At 37.0% G+C, this 15,680-nt stretch overlaps 2 protein-coding genes across 14 annotated transcripts in view; both read right to left on the bottom strand.

The window, feature by feature from the left end:
* The window catches only part of mef2d (myocyte enhancer factor 2d), a 103,163-nt gene extending 98,302 nt beyond the window's left edge, over positions 1-4,861 (bottom strand). For all 12 annotated transcript variants that reach the window (XM_055047389.1, XM_055047394.1, XM_055047392.1 and 9 more), the window contains exon 1: positions 4,673-4,861. The gene's annotated coding sequence lies outside the window, so the exon portion shown is untranslated. The remainder of the gene's footprint in view (positions 1-4,672) is intronic.
* A 2,941-nt stretch (positions 4,862-7,802) lies between these two features.
* Positions 7,803-12,586, bottom strand: LOC129370957 (uncharacterized). 2 transcript variants are annotated; one of them, XM_055047265.1, is made up of 4 exons: positions 11,992-12,586; positions 10,282-10,356; positions 8,726-8,932; positions 7,803-8,631 (listed from the first exon to the last, which is right to left on the bottom strand). In XM_055047265.1, the coding sequence occupies exons 1-4, from the start codon at positions 12,290-12,292 to the stop codon at positions 8,456-8,458; spliced, it is 759 nt and encodes a 252-aa protein (XP_054903240.1). In that variant the 5' UTR covers positions 12,293-12,586; the 3' UTR covers positions 7,803-8,455. The 2 variants fall into 2 exon arrangements, 1 of the variants encoding a protein (XP_054903240.1); XR_008607110.1 differs by lacking the exon at positions 11,992-12,586 and having other exon boundaries at positions 10,282-11,164.
* Between the last annotated feature and the right edge of the window lie 3,094 nt (positions 12,587-15,680).

Here is a 15,680-nt window from a genome sequence, read left to right as displayed (position 1 = left end):
TGATTTCTCCATAAAGCCTTGATTTTCAGAATTTAATTTCAAGAACATTTTCAAGAGAAAACAGTCTCCTTATGAGTTGCCCTCCACAGAGCTTTACTCTATCAATAAAAAGCAGAGTACAGCTTTTCTGCGGTCACGCTTTTCAGAGACACAAAAGTCCATTACTCAAACTGAGCCTATAAGTTATCTTGAGCTTAAGCCCTCTTTCACTGAATAAGTCCAGCTACAATATTTTGTTCAATATGTGGTTGGTGACACTATGTGAGTAAATGCTTTAAGGGGAAGAGCCCTACAGAGATTTTGATCCTCGCTACTGCAGGAACACGATGTAAAGAGAAGCATCAGACTGCACACCTAAGTGCACCATCAGCTTTCCATCCATTTCGCCAAGATGCACAAGATATTCCCGGTTTAATCCGAAGGAGAACATGACGGTCATGTAGAATTTCTAAAACTTGAGAAGTGGGTCAGTGTAAATGAACATCAGAGAGGACTCTTTGCCCAGTTTCACATGGAAAGAAAAGAGGAGATAAAAGAGCAGCAGGGGGTCAGCACTCCCATTAGCTTTGGCATCTTGTCAGAAACAGCAGAGAGAACGCTGGTTTATCAGACACAATCCAGATTGTGCTCATACCTATGACAAAAGGGGTCCTTGGGTGGGTGTTGTAATCCTCCTGCTCCAGACTTTCTTAGTTAATTATTTGTCATTTTATGCTTTTACTGACACAATTACTGTAGAAGGTGCTGAGGATTTACTTGTGCAACTTTTGTGTGGAACTGGGTCCAACACTCAATGGGACTCATGAGGTTATTTGGATGTTTATGAGGATGAGTGTTAAAATGCTGACAGCTTCAAAAATGGGTCAAAGGGCCCAGCAGGTTTCAGTTTGTTTTATTTTGAACCCAAAATGAAAGGAAAATACGAGAAATGACAGATGATTTGACATCAGCAAGTTCAAATGTATGGATTAAGTTCTGACACCGTCTTGAAGATCTCACTTCAGAAGCTCTGATCTGGTACTCCCCGGACTGAAGCTTTCTCTTGGCTTCAAACTGTTTGGATAGAACGGGCTTATCTTCATATGAAAGTCTGAATCTGTAATTCTTGTGTTAATATTAAACAGCTTTACCTTATTTGCCTTTCTGGAGTGCAGTGATTTAACGTGAGAATGTTATGACCCGTCTTTCATGTAGTATTTGGACTAGCTGTCACTTCTGTGCTTTTTGTGGAGAACTTTAAAATTAAACAATGCTGGGTCTTTTTCTTACATGACAAACTTGAACTTCACACACTCTCCAGCAGTAAAAAAAAAAAAAAAAAAAAAAAAAAAGAGTTGTAAATTCAGAGAGTTTTAGGGAAAACTTCAACTTCTTTGTGCAGAACTTCTTCGGCTGCAAATGTGTGGCAACCTATTACTGAATGTAAACCTACTGACTTGCTTCCCTGTATCCCAACCATCAAAACCTGTACATTTTGAAAAGTTGTATCAGGTGTGGGTTTGTATCTCATGTCATTGCACAGGTCAGCACAGAGAATAAACAACACATACTTCCTTATTGTATGGCTCAATTTATGAATTGGTCTACAGACATGTTTAAAAAGAATAAAGGTTTTTATCAAAGGAGATCACCAGTCTTAATTTTAAGTCTTAGCGACCATATTTATACCAGCAATTCTAATTTATTTTTTGCTTTAGTTCAACTGAAGCAAGAAACTATGTAAAAGAGAGAAGACTTATGGAAAATTTGGCCAAATTAAGGCACTGTTTATGTGTGCAAATAATATGTGAATAATAAACAGATATACATAAGCTGCCAAATTTCAGGTTAAATGTAACCAATATGCTGGACAGTACATGACATCATGATATATATATTTTTAAAGACTTTATTCAAAGTTGCCAACTTTTCCTCAAGCCTTCCTTCATTTTTTCACGATCATTCTTCCATTATGAATCTTACTCCAAAAAAGGAAAATACCTGAGCTCAAAGCTAAACACCTATTATCCACAAGAGTGCTTTCTGATTGGTCATTCTTAGAACGTACCACTTTTAAAATAACACAGTGCAATGTTTGCATGTCAACATCTACAGATTATACAACATAACTGATCGGTTATTCTACACAATCATCTGATCTCAAATATCTCATCTAAAGACAAGTTCATGCTGAAAAATTATTGGTTGTTGTTGAGAAAATATGTTGTTGCAAAACAAATGTAGGACAATCGTCAAGCACAGGAATAGGACATTATTCATTTGTTGTAATGACTGCAGGTTTTCCTGACAGTTCAGTAGAGCACCAGTTCTGTTTAGTCTGCTACAATCAAGCTTAAGTTTGTTAAATTGGTTTGTTTTGGGGAAGTGTGAATTTGCAATCAAACTCTGATGTGGACCAAAAACTCAAACTGTGCTCCACTTCATGACCTTGGTCTCAGTTTGCTTGAACTGAACTCTGGAGTGGTTTGAATGCATGTGAATGCATCTGATCCAGAAACTGCTCCAAAAGCGGGAAGCGAACTATACCTCCGGGTATTCCAGGGAAACACAACTAAAACAAACACTTGAGTCAAGTTTGGTGCAAGAAAGAGACGTAGCTCATCGTCTTTTACCAAAGCCAAAACAATAATTGTACAACTGCTAAAATTTGAGGGCATTCAATGTTTGCTTACATTTGTGCAGAGGATGTTGGGCCCTTTTTCTTCTTCAGAGGTTTTTATGTTGTTCTCTCCAGTGCCACCACAGCCAAAGCTGAGTACAGATTTTTTTGTAAGGTTTTGATTTCTTTGAAAAAGTGCAGTGAGAAAGTGCGCTGCACCAACTGAGAATGCAACCATTTTGGACCCCAATCGAACCGAGTCATCACAGGATCAGATGTGAAAACACCCTAAATCTGTGGTCGAGCTCTTACAAACAAGCAACGTCAGACGTTTCCTGGGAAAATCCTGCACTACCTGCTCTGAATTTAGTCAATTTTGCTCAGCCATGAGCAATTCCACAGCTGCCTCCTTTTGCTCATTGCTCAGTATATATTCTCAGCCGGCAATTCTAATAGTAAGTAAAAAAAGGACCAAAACTTAAAGTGCATTCCTACTTATCTGTTGGATCTATTTGATGTGATTCTGTTTCAGCATCAAGTCATCCATTCATCCAATATCCATTGTGCAGTTTAACATGAGTTCCTAGAAGGATTTTATCACATTGAGCTTGCGCAGTGTGATATATTCAAGACCAGTATGATTTTTGAACCGATACGACTTGTGTCAGCCTTGTAGAACATCAAACAGGATTTTTTTCACAGGATTTGTCTCACAGAAAACATAAACCCATACTTTATATGTTTCAATGCCAAAAGCTTTAACCACAGCAAAATAATCAAAAACTCTTCTGGTCAAACACAGTTCACCATTTGGAAAAAAAACAATCTAATATGTAGGTCAGACAAAAGTGACCAAAATTGAGCACATAAGAAATTGGATATTATCTTGTGAGCAACTTTTTAATTCTGGAGCCATTTGTTGTTTTCTATTATGCATAAAACACTTTCTAGCAACCTGAACTTCACCCGCAGGTGTAGATGAAAAACTCATCTCATCCTTGTGCTGCACTGGATAATGATGTAATAGATAACTGTCCCTCCATCCTGCCTGCCTGCTGACATGCAAGACTCTAGAGGCATTTTCCTCATTGTCTCTCTGCCTCTAATCCCAGTCACCTGTCTCTCTGAGATGCTGGAGGAAGGAAAAACGGACAGGATGTGCTTTTCTCGCAGAGAAGGAACTCGATGCTGACTTGATAGGGGTTGGAAGGAGGCTTTGGGCTTAGGAGGCGAGAAGGTTTGTCTTTATTTGGAGTTATTGATGCCATCGATACAAGCAAATTCCACAAGTAAAATGGTTTCCGGATGGAAGAAGGGAATTGGAAGTTTGATGACACTCTCTGCCGGGAGAGAAGCAATTACGCACAGCAATGAGAGCGCAATTATCGGAAATGGGCTCATGAAAGAGACACAAAATAGTTCAGCAGTTTAAAATATGACAAAGAGCATTTCTTGTGGGTTTTGACAGTAAATAAACACAATTTCAACAGTTATTAAGTTCCCCCCTCGAGGTAAAAAAATGCTTTCTTCGCGTTTTGTCTGCTCACTTTCTCCAAAGAGTAAACCTGTCATTTAACTGGTAAACGGAATTTGTGGCGCGTTAAAAAAAAAAAAAAAAGTTCCCAGTAGACTGAATGCGCTTTTCTTCGAGATGAAATCCATTTGTAGAAATGAAGAGGAATCGTGTCAGAACCAGGCTGACACTCGTCGTAAATCGTTTCTGACAGCTCCTAATGGAGTGTTATTGCTGTCACGCACAGCGCGCAACCCCACCGGCTGTACCCGGAGACACGGCGCTTTACGAGCGGTCTGCAGAAGTGAAAGGTCCGAGGGAAGCAGTGGGGAGAAATCTGGCATTAACTCAAAGCAACACTGAGGTTTGAGGCGTAAAGAGGATCTACAACCTCAGTTCTGGACGGTTTACAAACTCCGGGACAAACATGCAAATAGCTCCACAGAAACAACATCAGAACCAGCACAGCGCCTGGGTACGCAGTTGTCAGAACTGCCCGAGCAAAGCACAGGAAGAGGCAAATGTGAAATGCAGACACAAGCTGTTGAGAAGAGACTTACCCTAGCAGTGTATCCACATCTGTTTGGTGAGACTGGATGTTCGGAGCTCACTTTGCTGCATTCAAAGCCTAGAGATGATTTTTAATGAAGACGAACAGTAACTCCGCCGACTGCGGTGGCCACCAATCAAAATATTTCTTCCTACTTGATGTACAATGTAACTATTTAGTTATGGCAAATGGTGCCTAATCTGTCCTGAGTGGCATTGCTCGCATGACTGACACGGAGGCGCAGCCAATGAGCGCCAGTTGGCTACGAAGCTTCGACCAATCGCGTTGTGAGCGTGGAGTCAGTGGAAGGTGAGCCGAGAAGTAGGAAGAGCTGCTGGCGACATCATGTGTTCGCAGTTTATATCCATCCGCTTGTCATGTTTTGAGAGCAAGGACTTCACTTTCGCTACTTCTTCTTCAGAAATTCGCAGGAAGCGAATTTCTGGTGAACTTTATTTATGAAAAGTGAAGCCCACTTGATTTATACAAACACCCCAACCACTGTGGGCTGCAGATATTTAGTTTGTCCACTGCTTATAGGTCGCTTTACTGGTACGTTTGCCAAATACAGCAGATTGAGTGGTAAAAAAATCACTAACGCTGGATTTTTTTTCGAAAATTTCGGCCATTATTATGTGCCTTCGCCATTGTTACTTTTATGTCCCATATGCTGTAAATAAGTGATACAATGTTAACGTCAAATTGCCAAAGTGGCCACTGGAATACTTAGAAAGAAAAGGCGAGAGTCTGCTGTCCTACTTTCGCTGCTCGCGGCGGAAGAACACAGTGTTTACAGTGAGGAGTAACAGGGATGTCATTGTGACAGGCGCGTGTGACATCGTGAGAGCAGCAACACCTGGACAAAAGTGGCTGTTACTGGAGACCCAAAGTTTTTAGAAAACCTCAGATAATATCTCTTTTTAACCGGCTCAGTATCTCTACTTTAAACGGGATGTGTGTTATCTGTCTGCTTTTCATTAAGTCAGCTTTAAAAATGAAAATGTGTAAAAAACAGTGCAGATACTTAAATACACTGTAAAAAAAATTCTGTTGTTTTTACAGAAAAAATCTGGCAGCTGTGGTTGCCAGAATAATTTTGTAGAAAACACAGTGAACATGTAAACTGTTTTACAGACCAAACAGTAATTACAACAGTGTTAAATTGTGAAATAAACAGATTTTCCCATAGTTTTATACAAATTTGAACTGTGATTTGAAAAGGTTTATTTTGGTAATAAGACAGTTTTATCAAGTAATTTTAACCAACTTTTTCTGATGAATTATCATTATAATGCTGTTATTTTACACTTTTTTTCCAGTAAGATTTACCCATTTTTTGTTTGTTGTACAAAAAAAGTTCATTTAGTCCTACTGATAAATTACCTTTGAATAACAGATTATAACTGTAAAAATGTCAATTTAAAACATTTTATTAATACTTTCTGAAAAACTGAAATTTGCTTTAATTTTTTTGTAATAATTCTATTTTTAAATATTTATAAGCATCAAATTTCAACCAACATTTCCCACTTAAATGAAAATTTAAAACACAAGGAAGCCCAGTATAAATTGTATCTATGATAATCTTAAAAAAATAAACATACACTTACATGCCTTTGAAATATTTATTTTTAATGAAGTTCTCATTTGTCTTTTCTGAACATCATGAAGCACATGAAACAAATGCACCTGCTGAATAGATGTACATTTCTTCAACCTTTTTAACTTATCAGAAACAGTATGAGAGCCAACTTTCACACCCTTTTTTTGGAGAGGGGGCTTGAAGATTATAACATACAATAAATTTCTATTTCCAGTATACATTTTAATAATAATGTTTGTTTGCTTCAAATTTTTTTCTTTTTAGAAGCAATTCTATTTCCAAATATCTATGAATAATCAAATTTCAACAAACATTTACCAGTTAAATGGAAATTTAAAACACAAGGAAGCCCAATATAAACTATATCAATAATGATAATTCTAAAATTTTTTAGAAACAAACATTTTAATTGAAAACATATTTACAATGAAATTCTCATTTGTGCTTTCTGACATGGTGCAAAATTCAGCCACTGAACAAATATAAATATGTCTTTTCAACTTTTTAACTTCAGAAGGCACGGTGTGAGATGCAACATACATTTAGAAATCTATTCAGCTCTGTTAAGATTAAACACCGCCTTGAGAACTCACTGACTTTAGTCCTTTCTCAAACATCACGCCACTCATGATCTGAAAGTTCCTGGATCAAGGTGAGTACACGGGGGTTCACACGCAGTCTGGGTTTACGGGTTTCTTCCACCTTACTGCCCTTGTCTGGGTTGATTGAGAAGAAACACCTTACGATAAAGAGGACAAACAGAAAACTACATCAAAATGTGCTTCACAATCAAACATTTTATTCAAGACATAAAAGTTGTCAAAAGTCAAATTTAACTCCCTACAATTTAAAAAAAAACAAAAACAAAAGCTCATACCTCTGCAGAAACTCCAGTGTAGACGCCAGCCCCGATGGATAATGTATGTTAAAACAATAATAGCTCCCAAACATCATGCAGAGGGCAGAAATAAAACAGGAGATGTTGTTGTTTCCAATCTGTTGATCCACACTCAGCATGAATCGTTTAGCATGGAAGCAGGATTGACCTAAGGAGAAAGAACAAATAAATTTAGACTCCTGATACAACAAAACAATGACATTCATATGAAAAATAACAAATTAAGTAAAAAGTACAAAAAAAATATTAGTATAGTAAAAGCATAAGAAAATAATTGGAAAAAAACAAAACAATATTAAACAAAATGCCAGATGGACAAAAGCGCAAAGAAAGGGGACAAGACAACAAAAAGAAAACAGGGCAAAGAAACTGGAAAAACAAAAATGAACTCACCACACACAATGATAGTGGGAGTCGAGGAGACGTTCTCCATCTGTACTTCTTCAGCCAGGCATGTGTCCTCCACACAGAAGAACATTGCTTCTTCATTTTCATTGAAGTAGCAGAGAAGTAGGAGCATCATCTCTTTAACATCTTCAGAGTAACCGTCCAGTTCTCCCCTTAACATCTTCAACTTTGTCTGAGCCTGGAAAAACCTTTTGTTTTGTTCACACAAACAGTGTTCATGTAGTTCAGCAGTCTTTTTCCCTTCATATCAATGTTCCTCATGAAGGTTTCCTTCAATCCAAGTCCAGTAAGTTCCTTGTAGTGTACAGCCATCCCAATGTCATGAAATAAAACAGGCCAGGCTTCCAAGACATCTTGAATACTTTTCCCCTGGTTAATATCTTTGCGCTGTGAGTAGAAAGTTGTCCTCAGTAATTCTTTCATCTCCTCAGGATTGGCCTCCTTCTGCAGAGACATCATCTTGAGCTTGTCCTTCTTCTGTTGCTGACTTTCAGCAGTTTCTCCAAGAGGAAGGAATTTTACATTCCAGTTGATACACCCATAGGTGTCCTGAATTGCAGCTCTCTGTTCCTGAGGAATTTCATCTGTGTCAGAGTTTTCAGAGCAGCGCTTTCGCTTTCTTATTTTAGGCATTGTAGATCGCTTCGCATTGTCAATTCGATATTGAAGTTGTTTGACGAGTGAATGATAGCCAGGGCCAATGACATCTCCATCGATAACGTCTTGTAGAGATTTTGGATATTTTGCCACCATCTTCTTTGCAACCTCTGTAGAACTTCTTTTACCCAAGTAAGAACTTTTTCGCATCATTTCAGACACCACAATCCTGACCATCTCCTTCCTCATTTTTGGACTTGGGCGTTTACCTCTCTCTAATGCCTGCATCAGTTCTTCTGAGAACTTTTCCATGGTATCTCAAAGGTGTCCACCCAGTCTGCTGCAGATGTCTGGTTGCTGCTGGAGGAGTTTGATGACACACTTAGCGGGGACGAAGACTGCTGTGATGGAGGAGTATCTGGTGATGCATTACTTGAGGACCTGCTGGTTTCAGGGGTCCGGCCTTCAAAAACACAAAACAACCAATAAGTTATCAAAACTGAATAAGAATATCGGTGTTTAATGGTTGACTTTTGCTTTTCTAGAATTGTACTTACATCTTAATTTCCAAGCAGCAAGTGCCTTTCTGGCTTGAATTGGTCTTAATGCTGACAGCAAGTCCTTCTCAACAATGAACTGGAAGTCATCATACGTTTCTACTCCAATTGACTGTAAAGTCTCCTCGAGAATGTATTTTGAAGCCTCTGCAAGTTCGGGCAACACTTCATTGATAGCACTGCGTAAAAATGTTTGCTCAGCCATTTCTGGAATAAATCAGACAAATAATGGTAAAAAAAACGAGATCACCGTAATATAACATGTATTCAACTATGTACAAATTAAAGAGACTCATACTTAGTGTCAAACAAATGTGTGCCTGATTCACACTTTTTATTCATGTACATCCTTAAATTTTTAGTCAAACTTCTTTCCCTGTTTTTTCTTAATTATTTTTGTTCACATCAACATATCTGTTTTAAGTGGACTTTCCATGATGGTATATGAAGACATTTTTATTTTGAAAACACACTGTGTTTCAGAGGAACAACTTGTTGTCCATTTACCTGATAACAGGTCAAAGGGTAAAAGTCAACCAAGTCATTTATGTTAATACACAAAATGCTTGAAGTCTGTTTTGTCACTGAATACAGATGGTAATCAGGATGATAGACAGCTGTTTGTACATCCATAACACAATACACATCAGTTTCATTTTGAATCAGAATTAAAACCAGCTCTCCAAACTCCATATACTCATCATTCTTTGAAACCAAGAAATGCCCCTTTTTATAAACTGTTCCCTTATATTGTATCTCTGTGGAAATACTTGTGTCTTTTTCAGAAAATCCCAGGTCTTTTACTGCGTGTTTTATTTCATCACTGTAGAGGCTTGAGTAAAAAACACAACTGTCCTTGACCAGCAGCAGCTGATTGCATCTAGGGCCAGCTGAGATGTAAGCCTGAAACATCTGGTGTCTTTCTGATAGTGTCAAGCATATGTTTTTAAAATTTTTCAAATGCCTTGCACATCTTTTAAAGTAGACATGTTTACTCTCAAAACGCATTGTCCACAACCTAATCAAAGGTCCAAATTTCAAAATTAGGGCTGGATAGTGCCGCAAAAAATGATGTTTTGGTTTAAGTGAAGTTTCAGGAAATAAAGATTTTCTTGATTCCAAATATTCTTGGATTATTATTTCAAGAAAGGCACCTGTGGCAAAGAAATTTGTTGTGCACAAATCAAATCCACAATGTCTTTGAGCTGGAGCGTTGTCTGCCAAACATTATCTTGTGGATTTTGTATCTTGTCACCAATAATCACTGGCAACAATCTCAGCAAGTTCCAGTTTTGAACAGCTTGACCTGAAAGCCTGATTGCCTCAGAGTTGACAGGGCATGGCTTTGTGAGAGCATCTGATCCTTTGTACTTGAATTGCTTGATTCTACGGTTGAACTGGGAATATGTAAACCATTTCCTTGTTTTAACGAAATATTTCAAGTACAGTGCAAGATCATAGGATACGACACCCTCAAATAAGTCATGGCCTAAGCAAGGTGGAAGACCAGGTTGGCAAACATGAAAAGACTTTAGTGAGTTGAAGTCAGAGTTTACCTTGACACCTTTGTTGTCTTGAATGCTTCCAATCTCTCGATGATGCACTGCCAAATTGTAAGCTGCAGGGGTTCGCTGTGGACCACAAGCATTTGGATCATTAAGAAAGTCTTTTCTTGTGATTTCACAGTATCTACAAAAGTACTGAGAAGTACTAAAGTTTTCAGTAAACCCACCAATGCTGTGTGATCCTAAATTGTCACCAGCAATACAGAACAGTGCTCCTTTGACTGTTTCTTCACCTGCAATAATGCCATGTTCCTCTAAATCTCTCAAATCCATGAGAAGTTCAGAGCAAACCTTTGCAGTTCCAAACTGTTTTAAATCGTTCTCGAAACACAATGAAACTAGAGACATGTGATCAGTGCTTGACCGCACATGAGCAGGTAAGTTAGCCACAGATAGATAAATAGCGACAACTTTGTGTTTCTTCTTTGCTGAACCAAGGGGGTTAACAATTTCAAAGGCATCTTGGTAGAGAATAAGCTTCAGGCACCCAGGATTTTCAATGAAGAACTGGTTGCACTTGAAGTTTTGGCCATCACTTATGTCACAGAAAACATCCGGGTGTGAGTCATTGGACTGTTCCAACACTGAATTCTTCCATAAGTCTGATTCTAAAAGTGCACTTAGTGTCTGTTTAATGGGTATGTAGTAAGAAAATCTCTGGGTCATGTTTTCATCACTTCCTAAAGATATTTGCTTTGGTTCTGTGTATTTGAACATGTTTTTGAAAGTCTGAGTTCTTGAATATGTTGTTCTCAGTGGCCCATGATGACAAACAGAAAATAAATCAGAATCTCTTACACAATCACAGATTTTAGCAACAGCATCATCTACAAGACACATGTCATCTTTTAAAAGCGACTTTAGTTTAGTTAAAGTGTAATCCATTCCAGCTCATGCACATTTTGCATCTCTTCAACAATGTTCTGTATCATGGAAGCTGGAAGAAGCAGCTGTCCTTGAAGTTTCATGTAGAAAAGACCCAAGTTTCTGAGATAATCCTTGTTGAAATTTGGAGATAATTCGTGACTTTCATTAGTCAGAGCATCATTAAAGCTCTCAGAAGGCCATCGTTTTCTGATAGACTAACGATCTTATTTGTAGTTTCCTTGTACAAAACATCAATGTCATCCACAAAAATATCTCTATGTTTACGGGACATATGAGCTGTGAATGATGATTTGACGCTGAAAACTTTTTTGCAGGCTTTTACTGGACATGCTACAGGCCGCCCCTCCATTATATGCTCCTTCAAATGAGCAACGAATTCTTTCACAGTTTGGCTTTGGTGCCCACACAATGAAATGGTGCATTTCAATTTAGCAACAATGGCTTTAGCTGATTTGGGTTGTGAAGCCACATTGTGAACTCGGTAAAAATGAGTTTTAAACGCTGCATATGTACAAAATGTCCGCTTACATTCTGTGCCGAGGCATTTGAATACACAACTGGGCTCGTTTCTGTGCACTCTGCAATGCAACACATAGCCCCTCAATGATTCTAGTGTTTTACAGCAAAACGTACATGTAATCATGTTTAAACAATTTCAACCTATCTAACAAGTTACACATGTTGCAGGTGTAGCAAAAAATTATTCTACTGCATATTGTTCCAAGAAGCAATATGACGCCTAAAAAACAACAACAACAAAAAAACACAAATTACCGTGGCTTTTACGTTAGAAGAAAATAAAGCTTAACTTACATTTGCTGAAAGCTGACGAGGTCCAAACAGCGTTCTTTTCTTTGTCAAGGTTTGAGCACAATTCAGCTTCTTCTGAGATGAGAACCGTTGGACGAACTTTTTCAAAACAGCTTTCAGGCGCCAGGTAAGCGAACCAATTAGAGAGCAGAACAGACCGGAACTTGAGCACAAAGCGGTGATCTCTGTCTTTCTTGCAGTAGCCGAACTTTGAGCTTATAATGGCAACGGTGAAGGTAAAAAATCCAGTGTTAGCAAAAATAATAAATAAAAATAAAATACATGTACCAATAAGCAAGTACATGAATTCTTTTTTGATTCAGGTGTTTCCTCCACGTTAGTCGTGAAATATGAAGAAATTATCCAATCAAAATTGACAAATAATAAGTAAATGAATTAAAGAGGAAATGACAATCTAAAGAAGTGGGAAAACACAAGTGAATAGATAAATAGTGAACAAAATTGGAAGTAAATAATGTGGAATCATAATTACTTAATTCCACATTAATTTCCAAATCTATTAATTTATTCATTTATTTTATTGTCCATCTGGAGTTGGGTCACAGGGGCAACAGCTTAAACAAGGAAGCCCAAACTTACTTCTCCCTAGCAAAAAAAAGCTAAGCTAGCTTCCAATTCATTGGATTTAATCATCACAGAATGTAAATGTTAGTTTTACACTGCTGAAATGTAAGAATGTTGTGAAGGATACAACTTTTTTCATTAACAATAAAAAATGTGTATTTTCTACAACTAAATACAATATTATTTACAATTTTCTATTTTAAAGTGTACAATAATTTTCGGTTCTACATTATACAATATCATACTGGTAAATGAACAAAATATTATTGTGTTTTTCTTTACAAAATTTTTCTGTCATGATTTCACAGATTTTTACTGTTGATTTTACAGACTTTTTTTACAGTGTAGTTAAAGTAGTAATTTTAAAAGTACTCCTAAAATCAACCTAGAGTTCCTCATAGAGCTAGATAGCATTTAAGTAGTTTTGTTTTTTTTATTTATGAAAAGCAATAAATAAAACAACATATATTTGACACACTTTTATTGAAAATGTAAATATACTAACATAATTAAAAATAAAAAGTAAGTACTCTGTGAAAAAACAATGTTTTTAAAATAATATTCAAAGATAAAATATAATAACTAAAGATATTGTACATTTTAACTACAATAAACAATGAAGAGCACATAAGTTCAGAATACATGTAAGTCTGAATAACAAAAATAATCAAAGAAATAAAAAAATGAAATATATAGTAAAATAACCCTGTGAAAATAAAATGAATTAAAAAAGGAAAACAGTGCAAGTTTTACATAATCTTTTACTATTTAATACAAATGGAGGAAAAAAGTATTAATTATATTTTAATGCTGTTCTTATTTACTTTGAAACTTTGAAAACTTTCACTGAGCTAAATTAATCTGAAATGTTCTTACAAACATAACAATTGTTCTTGCCATAAAAGCATGTCTCTATGGTGCAGTGGTGTGCCAGCCACAGCTGCTTTGGAGATTTGTATGGAAACTGATCCGGTCAAACCTAAAAAGGAAGTTAAATTCAACTCAAGTGACACTGGGGGAATGTTGTGAAAGCCCAGAACATGTCCAATTTTTTATCAGTTCTATTAATGACATGTACAGTTTGTACAAAAATGCCCTCTAAATACACTATAATTTCCAAAATATTGCATATAACATTTGTCATCTGCTTGCTCATGGTGAACCAATAGATGCACAGCTGCTTTCTCAAACCTTTTCTACAAATAAAAAAAACAAAATATTTAATTGAGATTTTAAACAATACATCTCAAAAATCTGAACTGTGAACTGTGTGACCTGCATTTGCATTCAGTCCAAGTCATGGTTTTTAATGGACAACCTTGCTCACAGCCCAGAGCGCCATTATTTCTGGCAATGCCATAAACACAAAGGGAAAAAAAGTTGTCTCAGTAGGGCCAAAATCTGATTTCCATTTCTTACTGTTATCTGTTTTAAGTAAAGTGGGGACAGTGATGGATTTAGAAGTTTCTTATAGAACTTTGGAAACCCTAACCCTTTCAGATTTTCATTTGAAACCATCAAACATTTTCCTTCCATTTCACAATTATACACTTCATTGCATAGGTTCATCACATAAAATCTCATTTAAATAAAGTCAAGTATGTGATTTTAACGTGACATTAAACATAGAACTCATGGGTTGTGGATACTTTTGCAGCAGTTTGTTACAGAAGACTAAAACAGAAGGTTAAAAAAATAAAATGAAATAAACTGGCATGTTCTCCAGAATTAAAACATGTGATAACAGCAGGACACAGCAGGGAGCAGACAGCTAACTCCATTCACAGTGTGCAATGTGAAGCTTTTTCTGTCCAGAGGGTCTGTGGAAATCAGCCCTCTCATTTGTCATTGTCTCACTAACTGTATCTACTATAAAAACTGAGAAGAGGACAGATATATTTCCCCAGTTTGAGAATCAACTCTACTGTTAATCTGATTATTGTGTCTGCGAACACAACGTAACGTGTCTTATCTGATTTGCTGATCAAGCAGCAGCCAAACCAAAGTAGTGAATTAACTGGTAGTCCTAGTGATAATGGTGACAAAAGCTCAGACACAGGGGGGAGTGACGGCGAGAGATTACACCGTGTTTTCTGCTTTACATAAGAAGCTTATACCGTTGGATTTTTCTGTGGAGAATTGCAGCAGTCAGATGGGCGCCCTGCTGTTCTCCTCTCCTACAGCTGGGTTGTCAGGGGGTCAGCCGCTCAGCTAAGGGTCAGGGAAATGCCATGGGAAAAATGACAGCAAACAATCTCAGACACATCACTAACTGGAGGGAAGCTGGAGAACGTAGCAGCAACACAAACTCATGGGAGCAAATTTAAGAAAATCCTAATTGTAATTAATTAAAAGGAAATTATATAGTCTACCTTTATTGTTGTACGGAGACAAGTTGATTCACCTTTGCCCTCAAAATAACGCACACCACAGACGTTTCACTCACGGCAATCAATAACAGTTTGCTGCCCCCTGTTGAAACTAAAGCCTCCTATGGCTCAGTGAACAGCAGTTAATGATATATATTATTACTTCAGGTCTTAATTAAATCTCGAAGCTGATTAAGCAGAAGCAAGCCTACGTAATTGCATTGCTGAGAAAATATTATTTTTTATTATGTGCTTTGTGTTTTGATACGGTGAAGTGTAAAGTCAGAGCTTGACCCAGAGGGTTGATTAATTTGGCCTTTCTGAAAGATTGGATGCTGGGGGATTAATAAACAGCACACTGCTTCAGTATTACCTGTCATAATGTTCACACTGATACCTCTTCATACTCTCCTTTGGTCAGGGTCTATCTATAAAGCTGATGCAAAGCAGTTTATATGGGAAGTACAGCATTTAGCTTTCAGACTTTTCATGTGGTAGAGTTTCTGTTGTATCCATTAAACAAAAGCATACATTAATATGCTGCTCAGATATGAAATGCATATTTTTATATACAGATCTGCATTTACATGAATAAAACAATAAATTTATCAGATTTTATATGGAAAAAGAAAAACTGTCAAACAGGATAAAAATGAAAAATAAAGTACTCTCAAAAAGTATTCATACTGTTTAAACTCACTTATGTGGCAGATTGACAGGAAGTAGTCAAGTTTAAGT

The sequence above is a fragment of the Poeciliopsis prolifica genome, unplaced genomic scaffold (assembly GCF_027474105.1).
Source record: "Poeciliopsis prolifica strain line A6 unplaced genomic scaffold, Auburn_PproV2 SCAFFOLD025, whole genome shotgun sequence".
NCBI lineage: Eukaryota > Metazoa > Chordata > Actinopteri > Cyprinodontiformes > Poeciliidae > Poeciliopsis > Poeciliopsis prolifica.
Note: the sequence above shows the minus strand (reverse complement) of the source record. Positions and strands in the feature narration are given on the sequence as shown.

What these genes read in the sequence shown, in the direction of transcription:
- LOC129370957 (XM_055047265.1), bottom strand. Translation starts at nt 12,292, where the DNA reads ATGTACTTGCTTATTGGTACATGTATTTTATTTTTATTTATTATTTTT. An exon ending in AAGACAACAAAGGTGTCAAG is followed by an intron (nt 8,933 to 10,281) that starts GTAAACTCTGAC and finishes GATTTATTCCAG; the next exon opens with AAATGGCTGAGCAAACATTT. An exon ending in TGCTGCTTGGAAATTAAGAT is followed by an intron (nt 8,632 to 8,725) that starts GTAAGTACAATT and finishes GTGTTTTTGAAG; the next exon opens with GCCGGACCCCTGAAACCAGC.